Source organism: Cyprinodon variegatus, unplaced genomic scaffold (assembly GCF_000732505.1).
Source record: "Cyprinodon variegatus isolate N-32 unplaced genomic scaffold, C_variegatus-1.0 Scaffold187, whole genome shotgun sequence".
Lineage (NCBI taxonomy): Eukaryota > Metazoa > Chordata > Actinopteri > Cyprinodontiformes > Cyprinodontidae > Cyprinodon > Cyprinodon variegatus.
This window is the reverse complement of record NW_015150640.1, coordinates 358,113-375,482: the sequence shown is the minus strand read 5'-3', so window position 1 is coordinate 375,482 and position 17,370 is coordinate 358,113. Positions and strand designations below refer to the sequence as shown.

Below are 17,370 nucleotides of genomic sequence, written 5' to 3'. Positions count from 1 at the left end.
CAAACATTTATAATTTTATGTTCTGTTTCCTTGTCTTGAATTATATTTTTGGTTATTATGAGAATTTGAGTTTGACCATAGTTGGTCATTCTATATCCCCTGTATGTCCTTGTTCAATTGTTTTTAAATATTTTTATCACTATATATCGCATGTCAGCCAATTACGGACTGGCCAATGTATCAGATATAATTGTTTTTAAAGTTCCTGATCAATATTGGTATTGGCCTTCTGAATCCATTAATAATTTTTTTTGCCAAAATGGTAAATGGATTATCAAAAAGTGTCATTCTTCCGTTACAATGAATGTGAAAGCAGAGCAGTAGCGCTATCTATTCTACCAGGCACCATATTCTACTGTAAGTGTTTTAGTGCAGATCACCTCTGCCTGGTTGGTATTTATCTATCTTTTTGTTTTGGACATATCCTGGTTAAATGAGCTCAGATATTTATTTATTTATTTTTTTAATTATGTTTTAAATTCCAAACTCATATACATTGTGTGGTTGTTGGTGAACTATGCAAACAGAAATTATTACATAAAAGCCCAGGAATTCACATCCAAAGCTTGTAGTGATTCTTTTACTTGTAAATACGATCATATGCGCTTTTCTTCCATCAACTGACTTCGTCTCCAAAGGATCTGTAATGTGCCTGATTAATGTTGGTTTGGTCTGGTGAGCCGCAAATATAGAACAGCTGCATAAATTAGAAAAGCGGTCAGTGCTACCACATCTATACAGTTAGTAACACAACTTTGACTGACCACAGCTGCTTTAATCAGCTGCGAAAGTGCAGCGCAGCCACAAGAGTACCTTCTATAACGTGTTTGCAATTCCTCTTCATGGCTTGTGACAAACTGGAAACAGGAAATCTTAAACACACTTCTAAAAATTGAATTTTTCATGGTATTTTAGTGTAGAGCATGAATAACCTTCCCTCTGTGTCTGCTGTAGACTTAATATAAATATATTGACTGCTTCTCTGGTTAATGTTCTCCTGGACCTACCTCTTAGATTTAGCGTACAACTATGTCTTGGTAGGTCTGGAGTTTTGTTGTACTCTTTCCATTTCCTAGCCTTAGTGATCTTCTCCACCACCTGTCTGCACTGCTCTTGATATTTCACATTTTCTCTAACGAACCTCTGAAGCCTTGACAGAAAAGCTGGATTTGCATATGAAATAAATTACACAAGAGAAGACTATCTGCAGCACATAGGCTTCTGAAAGCTGTTTGCACTATATTTTATAAAGGAGCATCAGAGAGTTCAAACTTTTCATTAATGTAGTGTTATGCACTGCTCTGTAGTGATCTGTCTTATGAAATCCTGCTAAAATAAAGAAAGGTTGTGTAACATAATAAAATTGGAAAATTCTTCTGCTAATAGTTAGTTTGCCAAGTCACCATGTCAGTAAGAGTCTATGAAAAACAATGTTTAGCTGCTGCTTCCATAAAAGGAGCAGAACCGTGAATTGCTTCATATTTCTGCTCTTCCTGTTTCAAAGTAAAAGGAGAAGTTGTTTTTTTTAAACAGAAGGGCATAAAAAAAGTGAACATTTTAAAATGTTATTTTTAGATAACTATTTCTGTGATCAACAGTATTTTTCTTCATAATCTTGATGCTTATGTGAAAAAAATACCAAAAACCAAGGTGTGGATGATTTTTAGAACATAGGTAGATCTTTTAAGCAGATAAATCCATTTTCTTTTCATCCACTGATTTGTTCTGTTTTCGCTTTTTGTCCCACTTACTTGCTCCAGATTGTCAAACAAATGTATCTCCAAAGATATCTTAATTTAATACAAAAAGCAAATTGTAGGAATAAATCTATCAAGACCAAACTGATTCTAAAACTAGAAACCAGTTTTGCCACCCTTGGTTGCGATATCATCATCATCATCCATTTTTAGTAACTTGTAATGGGTGTTTAACATCACCGTAGAGGAATTTTGGATTACTCTTCCTTACAGCATTGTTTTAATTCAGCCACACTAAAAGGTTTTTGAACATGAATGGCCTGTTTGATTTCAGTCCATGCTTTGACTATGCAACTAGAAAACCTTTCAAAAATGTATTTATTTTTTCTTTTTTTAGAGAGCCATTCATTAGTGAACTTCTGGTGTGCTATGGGTGATCATCCTGCTCCATAACCTTCCTTAAATGGAACTCATGATCACAAACTGATGTTTGGACACTATCAGGATCCAGAATCATTGTTGCATACATTTACTACCATTTATTTAAACTGGAAACTTAAGCTTTAAATTTCAGGCAAGTGAGGCCAGCAGTGCCCAGGTGTTGTTTGAGCATGTGGCATGAGCAGTTATGTAGGTAGACAGCCTCTTCTGGGAAGCTGATCACCACTGATAAGGGTTCAGCAGAAATGTTGTTGAGTCTTAACACCTTTGACACATTTTCATTTCCAAACCTACGCACTTTACATTGCTAACTTTGTTTTTTCATTGTCTGACGTGGGCATGATGTGCTGTACTCATACTAAAATACAAAAAATCTAAATAAAATAATAAAACAATATACTTATGTTTTTATATAAGGCCAAACCAGCTTTTTTTTTTAATCTTTAATAAATGAAAGCCCCATTTGGAAACTACCTTCTTTTGTCACTCAAGTTATCTTCTAATCTTTTGTTACGTATATCATCCTGAAATGAAATGGATTGTGTGAAAAAAGCAAAAAAATGAACAAATTTGAAAGAATTGATTGTTTTTTTTACAACTCTGTTTACATTTACAAGAATACTCAGGGTTTGTTGTAAATACTGTGATTTGTCGCTTTAGCCCTTCTTGAATTCATTAAAATTGTATTCAAATGTTTGTTTAGTGTTATTGTAAATTCAGTACAGAGTGAAAGGGATCTTAAAAAAACATACACATTGCTTAATAAACTTTTCTTTTTACTCTGATATGTTTTTTTAGTCTTTAAGATAAATAGTGCCTTTAAAACATTTCAAACATAACAGATGTCTGTTCATGCAACTAAGACCAAAGCACAAATGTTTTTCTACAACCCGGACAGAAACTACAGAAAGATTTGTTAAAAAATGTAGATTCAAACTAACTGAAATCATGATATGGGTAAATCCCTGCAGTGCTGGAAGGATGTGCATGTCAATCAAAGCAAAATCACTTAAAGGCTGCCAGAACAGGTCATGTCATTATTTATGACAGAGTTGAGTAAAACTCATCCCCTGTCATGTTGGAAGGATCAAGGTTACTGTAGTCTTCCTTAGTGCTTGTGTAGTTCATGTACACATCTGCATCAGAATCATTGTTTGGTGGCAAAATCCTGGAGAAAGCACATTTTTAATTAGTCTGCATACAGGGCACAGTTTACCCATACAGCATGTGGCATAAGTACAGGTAAAAGACTCACTTTGGAATCCCTTCTGGTGGAGCAGGAAGATCTAATAGAAAGTGATCACATTTAAAACTTTCAGATATGATTTAAATTATAATTGCACTCAATAAGAAGTGGATAGCAGCTCTCTTTACCTTTCTTTGGCGCGTTCAAGGCGCTCAGTTTGTTAGAAAATCTTTGCCAACACAGCCACACAACACCAGCAATGATGACAATCCAAATTAGAACAGAAAGAGCAAATGCTGCTTTTCCTAAGTTCTCTCCTATAGCAGCAAGATGAGGGAAAAAGCAAATTAGGATGATGGAAGACTTTGATGTTACAACAACAACATATACTATATTGCCAAAAGTATTTGCTCACCCATACAAATTAATGGAATCAGGTGTTCCAATCACTTCTGTGGCAAAATCCAGCACCTAAGCAGGCAGACTGTTGTTACAAAGATTTGTGAAAGAATGGGTTGCCCTCAGGAGTTCAGTGAATTCCAGCATGGAAATGTGATACAATGCTATCTGTGCAACAAATCCAGTCGTGAAATTCCCTCTCTACTAACTGAAAATGGAAGGGCTTGGTAACGACAGCAACTCAGTCCTGAAGTAGTAGGCTACATAAACTGACAGAGCAAGGGTCAGTGGATGCTAAAATGCATAGTGCAAGGGGTCAGCAACGTTTTGCCTAGTTAATTACTCCACTCCTCCAAACCCCATGTGGAATTTAGATTAGCTCTAGACCAGAGAGCTTCATAGAATGGGTTTCTATGGTCGAGCAGCTGCATCCAAGTCATATATCACCAGGTGTAATGAAGTGTGCTGGATGCAGAGGTGTAAAGCATTCTGCCATTCCACCTCAGAGCAGAGGAGATACATTCTCTGGAGTGATGAATCACACTTCTTCATCTAAAAATCAGATGTGACCTACCACGACCATGAAGCTGATCCCAGTGGGACTTTTTTCCTCTGCGTTTGTCCCTAACTACAGTATGTGGGGCAGTGATAGCCATGCCAGTCCATGGACTAACTGCATTTCTACTGTAAGGTGCCTTGGTCAAGGTCGATGACTGGAGTACCTGACATGTAATAGCCATACCATGCATATTGCTTTAGGTAAATGGATTATATTAATTGGGCTATGCATGCTTCCAAAAACTCTTCCTTACAGTATGTAAGGAAGAGACTGTATGATCTGCTTGAACTGTAAAGTGCCTTGAGATTACATGTGTTGTGCATTTGGCGCTATATAAATAAACTGAATTGAAATTGAATTGAATAGAACTGAATTGAAAAAAATTCCACCATCCCCCTTCTTTTTTTTTTTTTTTTTTTTTTTTTTTTTTACAACTAGACTACTGGGTAGGATCATGGAGTGGAGTTGCTTTTCATGAGCTGGGCTTGTCCCCTTACTTCCAGTGAAAGGATCTCTGAATGCTTCAGCACCCCGAGATTTTCTGGACAATTAATTTCTCCCAAATTTGTGGGAATGGTTTGGAGCTGGGCCCTTCCTCTTCCAAGACTATTGACCAGAGAACAAAGCAAGGCACCTAAAGACAGGGTCTGGATGAACTTGACAGGTCTGTGCAGAGTCCTGACCTTAACCTGAGAGAATGCCTTTGGGATGAATTAGAGTGGAGAGTGAGAGGCCTTCCTTTCCAACATCAGTGTGTGACCTCACAAATGTGCTTTATGGAATAATGGTGAAAAGTTAACGTTTGGACAACCTTCCCAGATGAGTTAGAGCTGCTGAAATGGGTGGACAGACAACATATTAAGCTCCAATGACTTAGGACTGGGATGTCACTCATATCTGAGACAAGACAGATGAGCAAATACTCTTGGTAATATAGTTTATATGAAAACAGACAGTAAGTTGACCTGCATGGTTTAGATCTTCAGACCTTTTAGGTGTAACAATCACTAAATATAATTACAATGAATATTTATGGTGCTAAATCTAAATTAAATCAGCTCAAATAATACAATTCAAACACATTTTAATTCAGACTTTAAAAGGATTTTATTTCTCCTCTAAAAACCTGATTTCGATGTTGGAGATCAAAATTTACTTCAATCTATAAAAAACACATTTTTGTTGTCTTGGGGTGAAGCCAATGTCCTGAATATCTATTATGCAAGTTTTATGGATGCCCTTGATGGACTGAGCCCATTACAGCCCACTCCCTCTGAGTTGGCTTACAGTTCTCTTTGGGCTGTTGATTATAGGCACTAGATTTTTTGACCATTTAATTTCAAGTCAGTCTTTCTCGAAACATTTAAAGTGGTAGAAAGTCCTTGAGACAAAAGTTTTGGAAAAGAACATTAAAAACATAAGACAGCTAAATTGTATGTACATTTTTTAAGTATGTGCATTAAGTGGGTATGTTGTGGGTGATCTACAAATGTTAAGATGTGCAAAACAATTTCTTTCCGCCTATTAAAAATAACAGATTGCATGTTTTACAGGCAGTTTCACAGTGACTGGTAAGAAAGATGATGTTCAAAGTCATGATGATGGAGGTAAAACTGAACATTATAGAAAAATATTAATAATGATAATACAAAAAAAATATTTGCAAAGCACCATAAAGGCCCCAAAGTGCTATGAATAAAGTAAAATAAAATAAAGCCATGCATGAAGCACAGTTATGCTTTATTAAATCAAGGGTGGAGAAAAATCCCTGTTGCAAAGGGAGGTGCTCGGCTTTTGCTTTCGCCATATCCAAACATTTCAGTAGAGTCAATTTGACAGGACCTTTTTGGTATGACTGTGCAGCAGAAGGACCATAGAAAATGAGAAAGCACATTACAATTAGTGAAAAAACATCCCAGATATAATTAATAGAAACCAAAGAGAGTTTATTTAGAATTTCTCTCCATTTCATGTCAGAACGTTTTTTTTTTTTTGGCATCATCATATGTTTGGAACATATGATTCACCAACCATAGCAATATCTCTTGATGGAGAGAAAGCTTTTAGCTGTATAAAAATTCCTTTTCTCACTGACATAATAAATAGAATGACTTTTCCCTTCACTTCTGCAAATTTGCTAAGATGTTACACAATGATTCTTACAGCTTAAATTACAAGAAATAATTATATCTCTTGTAAAATTATCTTTTAATGCTCCACAAGGCAAGTTTGTAGTCTCTCATCCTTGATGTTTGCATTAGCAGTAGAACCACATTCAATCCAAGTAAACATCCATAATTTAAAAGGCAACAGATCTGTATGGCTACTAATGACATCAGTTGTAGCAGATGATGTCCTGATTTAGTTAACAGAACCCGTGACATCAAGTACTGCATTATTAGAAACATTAGCTGATTATAATTTATTTCAGGATATAAAATTAAATTGTTTTCATGCCACATAACCGATCTGGGACTAAAATATAGAGACATAACTTTTAAGAGTAAACAGAAATTAACAGAAATTAACATACTGTATCTAGGCCTTCAAATTCCAACTGAAGGACTTCCTTTTTGAAGCAGAGCTTAACAGGTGAATTAACATTTTGTTGTCACTGAAGTCATAGTAACTTACGTCCCACCCCTCATCACACTTTTTAAAAATAATTTTATTTGTATATGTCTCTGTAGGTGTCTAAATAATCAACATTTGTGGTTGTATATAGACATAAGTGTATGCATATCTTTATAGATGTATGAATGTAGATATAAACCAGTGAAGAACACTCTCTCTACGCTCTTCTAAGGTCCACATTTTTGTGACCATTTTTTTCAATAAACTTTTTGCTGCTGTAAACACCAGAATTTCCCCACAGTGGGACATTAAAGGTATTACAGTATCTATTCTATTCTATTCTATTCTATTCTGGAAAATGAAGGAAGCAAATGGGAATGGAAAACCAGAGGAAAAGCGGTTCAGTTTGTAACTTGCTGTGATATATCTTAACATGAGTAAATTTGTATGAAAGACTGATTATGCATAACACTTCAGTTAAGCAAGTGTTTGTATTACTACAGACATAACATTTGTGGATTCACCATCTTTGAACTGGTGGAAATTCTAAATAAATATGCAAATAAAGTAAATACAGTGGTTAAGCTTTTTTATAATCTAAATATTGTGTTTGTATTATTGTTGTCAGTGTGATGCTACATTACAGATAATTCTAGTGTTGGGTTAGTGTGAGCTTATCAACCATTAAACCATAGCATGCAATGCGTAAATTTATAAATTGTTTACATCTGTAATGAATACTTTACCTCGACTTGCTCATGTTAAATGTTACAGTAAAGATAAATGGTTTTTCCATGACAATGTAAATAAATATATTGAAAAAATTGATGCGTGCTTACTGACAATCTGAATTTTTTTTTTAGAAGTTCTTCTAAGTAGCTTTGCATTTTTCCTGTTAAAACAAAAGCATTTTATACTGTATATAAAAGCACCTCTTGACAAAATTTAAGCAAAGTTTTTTTTTTTTTAAATAAATGATGCTCTGAGGTTAAAGGTCTGATGTGATTTAAGTGCACCACTTCAAACAGTGTGCAACATTTTGGCTGGATTCCTAAACACACCGCCCAAAGGAAGACATAAAATAGCCAAAGACTTCCCTAAGGTTGCTCAGTACAGAAAGCATACAGAAGCTCACACGCTGAAGAAAACTACTGTATATTATCTAGAAAACAGCAACGAGGAGAACTACATCTGTGGTTATACTGAACAGCAGGAATTATGTTAGATTTTAAAAGTTTAAGAAAGGGCAATTGAAATAACTTAAGTAATATATGCATAACCCAAAGTTTTAAATGCATATAGATGAACAGGTTAGCAAAGAAACTCTAGATGTATATAGTTTTTTTTATCACTGTAACAACTGTAACCTATAAACAACAGATAGACTAAAAGCTTTTTTTTTTTCTTTGTTCAAAACTGTTTTACTTTTCTATTTGTTTGAAAGTTTTTCCACCTGAAAATTTTCCTTTTTATTACCGCCTGAAAGCACACGATAGGATAAAGTTAGTTAGGTTATTGCAGGTAAATACCTGAAATAGTTATGTGATCTTATCTCTTTTAAGGGGAAGATTATTGCTAAGAAACTGAACCTAAAAATCAACCAAAAAAGACTAAATAGCGCCATATAAATTTGACCCAAGAAGTTTAACCTTTTTAACCTACGTAAAACTAAACACTAAGTTAATTTAATACATATTTTGAGATACTCCTGTCATTTTCAAAGTTCCTTTTTCTTTACATTCCTGCAGTTAAACGTCATTGAACTGCTTCCAGAACAGCTGTTCGAGTTAAGGATTGGTGTTACGGTAATCAAAACATGTCCCAACTCGTTTGCACAGACAGAAGAGGTGTTTCTAGAGGATTGTGGTCGGAAAATGCAGATTTCTCTTGTCTCATATTTAGTACTGTCTGAGTGAGAAGTGTTTTGCATACAAGGAAAACTTATCCAATAACAAGCCAAATTCTTTCTCAAGAATTGTTATTGTTTAACCAAAGTTGTTTTGACGCTGACACAACCTTCACTTATTTTCTTTCATTTTGAGTAAGGGAGGCAAACTCTGTCTAAATTAGAACAGGGCAGATTACTGTTGCATAAGGGCCGTATGATGAACTGTTCTCTCTTTGCAAAGATATGAAAATAAAGTGCAGACTGAGTGAAATCCATCGATCTTTGTTTATTTAACTGGGGTAAATAGTTGAATATTTTTTCCCACTAGACTATGCGAAGAGAGCAATTTAGCCTAAATGTGTGAAGTATTATTTGCATGTTGGCCTTTACTAATATGCAGAACATCTTCTTATGACCAAACTATGAATATCCATGGGTGGAGGATGTGAAAATGTAACTACTCACCACATGCAAAGTGGTTTTTCAACTTAAGCTCGTTAAGGGATGCAGGTTTTTAATCTATATTTACTGCTTTTCACTAAAATCCAGGTGCATTTTTTGCATTAAGTGCAAAAACTTTCTGCAGTCACTGTGGCTTTAAAGGAGGGATTGTTACAATGACAGATGATGGAGAAAGTTTCTGCACATGAAAGCATATATGAAAAGTCAGAAATAACATTAGTAGAATAATGATGTAGAGAAAAACATCTACATCATTCAAATATCCTGACCCTCCTAGGGAGCGCTGCTTGTATTTGACTATAGACTTCTTTTGGGTTAGGTATGAGTCCTGTGAACTTAATTAGCAGATAGAAGGTTGGTGAGGAGAATCAACAGCAGCATGTCCTTGGGTCATGTGATGGATCATGGAATATATTTAACACCTGTGAAGAGGACACTCGTTTGGGGGGCTCTGTGCGTCTCTAACTTGTAGCAAAATGATTTTTTCCCCAAATTAAGTTATGGGGTAACACTGTTATGGTTGATATTAGATTATTATGGGTCTACCTTGTTTGCAGCATATGGGGTCAAGCATCTGCTATGAGGAGTTGATGGAGGTAAATCTGTTCAGAGCAGGAATCTGCAACCTTTAAAATCTAAAGATTGTAGTTAAAGGTTAGGATTTCTTAAGTTTTTACTTCTTCATACCGCTTTTCAGACAATCTACATAAATTGATGTCACTTCTCTGGCTGTATATATCGACAGGTTTATTTGGCAGAGGGTTTTGTTACTATTTATATTCAGGTGAATTTAGTTAGTTTCAATGGTTTGGTTTGATTGATTCCAGAAAATGTTCATATGGGTGGTCAGGCAGGGGCCAATGCAAACTGAGAGGTGGCTAAAAAACTGATAGGCACCAAAAACATCTTATGGTCAATCTATATTGATCACAATAAGCCAAGAAGAAAATGAACATGCACAACATCTATATTTTCAAAATTAATCACTGAAGACAGACCAGATTTTCATTAGAGACCTTCCTGATAATGTGCATATTTATACCTTGGTGCATTTTCAATGAATGTATAGTTCTACATAATTCATACATTAAATGGATTGAGCAATGTTCTTTATCTTTAGAGAATACTCCTTGATGAATGCAGAAACCAACTCTCGCCTATAAAACATAAAAAATAATTCATAAAAGAGCAAACATTCTGTATTAGTCCTCTTTATTGGTAGTATATTGTTGTGAATGATTTTTTGCTGAATTTTTTAAATCGGTTTTGATTAATTAATCAGCGTTAAAAGTAGGAAATTCAACATGATGGTATCACTGCTGCCGCCAACAGGCTTAGTGAGGAACTGCTTGTTCCAGGGGTATTAGTTAAGCAGACAAAGACATTTTCTCTTTTATATTTTGTTATTTTCATCAGTTTTTTTTATTTTCATTTGTATCACATTGAGATACTCACGTGAAGTGCACTATAAATCATTTTTAATATTATAAATATTATGACTTTTTCAAATAGTTAGCAAATTCACGCTGCCTGCCAGTTTTCACATCTTATTTTCTTATTTGCAACCATTGCAGATCACCCACAACACACAAACTTTCTGCACGGGCCAACTTTAGAATCTGACTATGCAATTTAGCGCTCCTAAGATCAGGCCCCAAGTGTTACTATAAAATATCTGGCTATAATAAACGTAAGGCATTTAGATGATGGAAAAAACTGACCGATTGTTGGTATGGAGACGATGTACACAGTATGATTCTGGCTCATGCTCTTCACGTTGAAAACATTGTGGGTCTCACACCGGTACTTTCCACTTTGTTTTGGCTCAGTGAGAGTCAGAACCATACCTGAACCCACATTTTCCCAGCTCTGATTTTGAAGGTGGAACCTGGACCAGGTTATGATTTTTGATGAGATGTTTTTGCAGCTCAGTTGGACTGTTTGACCAGCAGCTACTGGGTAGTCGGGTATGGCTTCAAGGTGCAGCACATCCATCATCCGTGTTGTTGGAACTATGGTGGAGAGAAACAAATACAGAAGATAGGATGTGTAGAGGACTTTTATGGTATGCTTCACAATAGCTGTGTTTTTTTTTATTTTTATTTTTTAAGCAATTTCATTTGTAACTGTAATATATTTTGTCAAAACCCACCTTGCTGGTTTCTACAGCTTAAAGTATGGTATATTTCATTTTTAGAGAAGCCTATCCTTAAGGATTTTTTTATCAGTCCTATTTTGAAAAGATATTTGCAGTATTTTACAAAAAAGTCAAAGCAGCTCTGTGTCTGACCTACACTTCAAACACCAAATTTAGTTGGTTTGTATAGAATGGTCTGTGAAAAATCACCTTGTATAATCTGAAAGCACTAAAGATTTTTGTCTGTTACAGTAGGTTATCAAACTGGTGAAAAAGTCAAGTTCATGCACATTGAGCACATCTAATAGTTTTATAAGTTTACTTATCTATCTATCTATGAAACCATAAAGAAGCTATACTATCTATGCCAATAGAGTGGATGTACTTGCATGCAATATGTTTATCAAAACCATGTGGTTGAACTGTAAATAATATAATAATGTGCCTTCTTTAGCAAGTCTAAGGGCTAGACTATTTTCATGCTTTGCTTACATTCTACAATAAATACAAAGAAGAACAATACTGCTGTAATATTTTGTGAAGTTGTTGATTTATTGTAACATATCATCACTGTAACATTTAACAACATTATCTCATGTTTCCTTGATATCATGCAACCCCATTAAGAACCAAGATTTAAAGTCATGTCTGGTTGATCTAAGACCTTCTAATTTTCTAATTAAAGTCATAAACTTGAATCCAATTTTGAGTTTGTTTGCAATCCTTCCTATGAGAAACCTTAACTAACTTCTATTCAACATCAAAAACAGATTATTTTACTATTTCATCGCTTTTTTTTTTTTTTTTTAGAATTTTGTTAATTTCAAAGTTTGATTTAGAAATATTTTTAATAAATCAAGCAAAGATGAAACTGCTGAGTCAGTTCAGCATGAGCTAACTCATATTTGAATTAAACAAGTTCAGATGCTGCAAATGAAAAATAAAGATGATTAAAATTCAATATGAAAACAACATCACCTCTTCAAATTAAATAGCAAAAAGTGATTTAAAAAAACAAAAACTTCATAGTCAGTTTTCCAGAAAAAAACAAAAAAGATTCCTAATTTCTCAAAAAACATTCATGATTAGGTTGTCCATCAAAGGGAAGCTTTCCAACATTCCTAGTTATTGATAATACTCCCAACAAATCTCAGCGGCTCTAAATCTTAGAAGATCAGTTTACGCTTTAGAGCTATGTTGTGTTTAAAATTAGCCAAAGGCAAAATCCAACTCTGTCCTACCTGCTGTTGTAGTCGTGGGCAATCTAGTCATGGTACTTGGCATGGATGTGGTACTGGAAGTTAGTTGCTGGGATTTGACTGAAAAAAAACCAAATACAGGTTAGAAAGAACCAAAACAGTCTCAGCCAGTCTCCTTTTCTACCTTACTTGTGTAAACCATAAACATTTTGCTTACCTGTGATCATACACAGAGAAAGAAATAGAACCGAGCCAAGAAGCATGTTGTATTTGATAAATATGCTGCTGTTTCATCTGTGTGTGATGCCCAACACTGAATTATACCTGTACTCCAAATCCTGGTGTGGCAGGAGGAAGTTTGAGACAGGGAAACTATCAGAAGAGAAGTATTAAGTTCCCTTTATAAAAAAGTATTAAAACAATACAATGATTAACAATGCAAGTTTCCACAAAGGGAGCAAAACAGTAGCAGGTGATTTCCATGTGCAGTGACGAGACTTTTTAGAAAAACACAATATAGTTGCCAGTTTGTAACATTTAAAATCTGCCAATTAGTTATAACCTGCAGAAGGAACAGTTTTTATTTTTTCAACCATCTTTTATTGCATTTTTTTTTTGTTTTTAAAAGCTGGCAGACAAGTGTATCAGACGCTGATCACATTTGGTCTCAAAGTCTCTGACAGAAGTCCCCTCAGGCTGAGATGGGAGTTCAGATTGTAGCTGGCAAGTAGCTGGTTAGAGCAATCACCTGAGGCAGCTGCTTACTGGCTGCCACGAGTAAACTGGATTTTAAACGCCTCTACACAAAAACAAAAAATTCCAATCCAGAATATTCAGAATGGATGTGCATTTGCAGGGCGACTGCCTTTGGGTCTGCACTTTCTCAAACATTCAGGAACTTTTAGCACAGTTTTTAAAAATATATTTTCTTAACATCTGTTATGTATATAACTGTGAAAAAAGTTAATTTCCCATTTCACAGTATTTGCTAATTCAGTATTTTTATCATAGTAGCTTCATCTGATGTGTTCCTGTTTGGCTGTGACTCCATCCTGCAGAGAAATATCAGCTTTGCTGCTGCCATCAACGCCTTTGTCTATAGATGTTCAAGCTCGGCCTGTTTTCTGTGCAGTCCTGTTTCTCTGATTGTAACTAACTTGTGCTCTGTGGAAGACGGCTTGGAGCTTGTCTGCATTCTGTGTGTTTCCTGGACGGAGCCGCCCGTGAAGCTGGTTGACAGTTACCTTTAGTATCTTTCTTCTTTCTGCATGTCTGCTTCTTTCTCCTTGAACCTCAGTTGGGCTCGGCAGATGGCCGCTCACACTGAGCTTGGTTCTGCTGGAGGTTTCTTCTTTTTAAAATGGAGTTTTCCTCTCTACTGTCTCTACAAGCATGCTAGGTGTGAGGGATTGACTTCGAGTCAGTGCAATCAGCTGGTTTTCCTAAGAAAACTTGGAACCAATCTGATCGTATGATCTGAAAAGTGCATCGAGATTACATGTTTTGTAAATTGGTGAAATTTAAATAAACTGAAATGAATTGTAAACCAAACTTTTGTAATTTTAGAAGATCTTATACGCTGAAAAAAGCTGTTTTTAAATTATCTCGTCCCAAAACATTTATCTCCCTCTATGTTAAAAATCCCAAATTACCTGTAATTAAGGTTTTTACTGGAACCTTTGTTGGATATTAAAAACTACACCTTACTGCAAAAACCAGTTTTAAGAAACTAGCTAAGCAGGACCTGTCTTGCAACATGAAGCAGAATAAAAGATCTCAAAAATCAATTATTGACATCTAGTCTGGAAGGGTTACAAAGCCATTTCTAAAGTCCTAATTTGTCCGTTTATGACAATGACATCAACAGCTCATCCCAAAAGAACTCAGACCAACATCTTGTTGTTATTGATGGAATCATCATTCCTGTTCTTTAGCAGAAATCCCAAAAGTCTGTCAATAACATTAACTTCAAACCCTTTTGGTTTATGCAGCAGGAATATATTCAACCAGACTATGAAGATCTTCTATTTAAGGTATCATGTTGTTGAAAGATGTAAATATTGCAGTGAAGTAGTTAGGGAAATATCTCTCTTACTCTGTAAAAAAAAAGAAGAATCATGCAGAACTAGCTAAATATAATAAAAGGTGTAATTATCAGAGGAACTGCCCTAGATGTTAGTGACTGTCATATTGTAATGTTCCTACAATAAAGGAAGTGGTTTGTCTTGCATCAGTAAAGTGTTGCTAAAACAAACTTACAGATAGTGTCCAAAGACAGATATAGGTTTCATAACACACAGTGGCAAAAGACCCAAATAAGTTCATATTTATTTGGGTCTTTTATACTAACTTTTAACACCAACAGTGTTAAAAGTTAGTTTAATGTATGTTAACTCAATGACTTTTAGGTTTGTTACATTGTACTGAGCACTTGTTTGCTTTTCTTCTAAGATTCGACTCATTTCAAATCTTCTTAAGTAGGTTAAACTAAAGAGAACAGGTCATTAGAAGCTGCACCACTTTACAATGTTTGCTCATGCATTGCACGTAGGTTTTTATGGTTTTGTTCAGAACATGAGAAAAACAACCCTCAAACCACAAAAAAATGGTTCTCTGTGAACTGTTGTACATGATTTCCAACTTAAAGACTTCAACATGAAACTACTGGAGCTATGTTTATATGTGCATTTCCTTTCTAGTATTAAGGGTGTTTAAGTCTTTGAAATAATTTGTTGCAGAGTAATAGACATGATCTCTATTATCCTTTGACCATCCTAATCAGAACCTAAAATAGCTCAGTTACTTTTATGTTTTTGTGACTCAGTTTGAATCTTCAAAGCACTTCTTTGCTTGAAACAGTCTGCAGTTCGTTGACAGGGTATGCATGAAACCTAGATTTCTTTTTTTTAAAACAACAGCCACAAAGTTGAATGTATTGTGGGGGCGGGTGTGTGGTGGAGAACCAAAAGGTAGCGCATAACGGAAAGGAATGGTAAAAGTAAAGTGTGAATATCTATTTATCTCCCTGTACACAGAAACCACTAAGCCACTATAAACCAGGGCTTTAGTTCTCTAGTTGCTTTAATAGATATAAAACTGAGTGTTATTTAAGGTCTCAGGTAATATCAGGTAATTTCAGGTATTCTGGAAAGGGGAGATCAATATCAGTCCTTTACGGGGCAAACTATACATGCAAAAGACGATGCTGTGAAGCAGCTTTTCTTTAGCAGGAAGCCTATCAAAGATATTAATCTGAACTTCTTGCAAATAATAATATGAAAAAAATGCATATTTTACATTTAGACAAGAGATACCATTGACCTTTGTGCAATTCCTTTAGCTTGGCTGAAAGGCCATGGTTTTGCAATTGTTCCATACTCTTTACGGCTCTATGAGCACAAAAGTATGAACAACGTTTTGAAGATTGTTATAAAGCAGAAACTGCCCTGAACTTCTCCAAACATGTCTTCTCCTTTCCTGATTTTTCCTTTCTCTTTTTCATGCTGTTTTAGCTAATCTCTGACAAACCTCATAGGTCTGCATTGAACAGCTAAAGTATAGTGAGATTGAATCCAATGCACATGAACTAAAGTAAATGCAAAGGTTTTCTTTATTTTATTCCTTTTATGTTTTCAAAAACTTACAGAAACCCATGTGTAATTTGACTTCCAATTGTGGATCACATTCTGTTTGTATGTCACATAAAATTCCATTGAAATCGGTAAAGCTTTATTTAGGCACGTTTTTGAAGCAGTAGTTGTTTACTGTAAAACTGTTTCCATTACTTCTGTCGATTGCACTGTGAACCTTTTTTATGCTTACACCCACAATTTCCTTTTTTTTGCTGCAGCCGTGGCCTTTCCTACTACCTCACTGTAACTTTCTATTGACCTTGGAGCAAATGAAACATCACTTTAACATCCTTTAAGTAAACATCTTAAGTTATAAACAAATACCTTAAATGAGAATTTTCAAATAAACACTATTGCTTCTAAAAATAAGGATAAAAGAGAAAAATTAAAGTTGTTTCCATCCCGTGTTGGAAAAGAGCTGAACAGGACACCACAGGTGAGAGTGGAACCATGCTGTTTAGAAGAGAAAGACAAATGGTAATCCTGTAAAATGAGCTGCTCTCAGGAGTGTGCACATCCGATTGTGTTTCCACAATCGTGTATTTTAACAAAGAGCCATTATTCTTCATTATTCCTCTATTATTCATTACTCATTCATTATTCTAGCTGTTCCTCAGGCTGTAGGGTTGCCTGTTGGTTATCACTGCATAAACCCCTGCAAGCTTCCTGCCAGTTAAACATTGAGGTCAGGCTTTTCTCGCTCACTCCATTTGAGATCTTTATCTTTTTCCACACACAATAAAAAGTAATAAAAATTACTACTTCTGTGGAATTTTACATATCATTAATGTCCATGGGGAAGCAATGTCCCACCACATGAGAAAGCAGGCACTATGTAACTTCTCCTCAGGGTAGGCAGAGTTTAAAGAGGGGTAGTGAGGAAGTATGCTCCCCCGTAATAAGCAGTCATTATCTCACTATTTGCACTATTCTGCATAGAAAAAGAATACTCTATTAGCTATGAAGTGTAACAATAAAGTCCAGCACTACAGAGATCTAAATTCTTATTAGTAAACAGATTGTGAAATGGGAGATAATATCATAATTTCAGAGTTTTAAAAAGATTTGATGCAATAAAGACTGTGGGTGTTGGGTTTATTTAAAAGAAAGCTTTCAGCTCAGCCCACATCCTAAGATAAAATCTGTCACCTTTGTAACTATTTTGCAGGTTTCAGGGTCATGGCCCTTCTTAGAAT

General features: G+C 35.2%; 1 protein-coding gene across 1 annotated transcript; it reads right to left on the bottom strand.

Annotated features, from left to right (window-relative positions):
* Positions 1–3,179: 3,179 nt before the first annotated feature.
* On the bottom strand, positions 3,180–12,869 carry LOC107087563. The gene is made up of 6 exons (XM_015379211.1): positions 12,760–12,869; positions 12,585–12,662; positions 10,928–11,218; positions 3,513–3,641; positions 3,394–3,424; positions 3,180–3,306 (listed from the first exon to the last, which is right to left on the bottom strand). The coding sequence occupies exons 1-6, from the start codon at positions 12,803–12,805 to the stop codon at positions 3,180–3,182; spliced, it is 702 nt and encodes a 233-aa protein (XP_015234697.1). The 5' UTR covers positions 12,806–12,869.
* Positions 12,870–17,370: the final 4,501 nt, after the last annotated feature.

What these genes read in the sequence shown, in the direction of transcription:
- LOC107087563 (XM_015379211.1), bottom strand. Translation starts at nt 12,805, where the DNA reads ATGCTTCTTGGCTCGGTTCTATTTCTTTCTCTGTGTATGATCACAG. An exon ending in CTTGAACGCGCCAAAGAAAG is followed by an intron (nt 3,425 to 3,512) that starts GTAAAGAGAGCT and finishes ACTTTCTATTAG; the next exon opens with ATCTTCCTGCTCCACCAGAA. An exon ending in CCACCAGAAGGGATTCCAAA is followed by an intron (nt 3,307 to 3,393) that starts GTGAGTCTTTTA and finishes TGCTTTCTCCAG; the next exon opens with GATTTTGCCACCAAACAATG.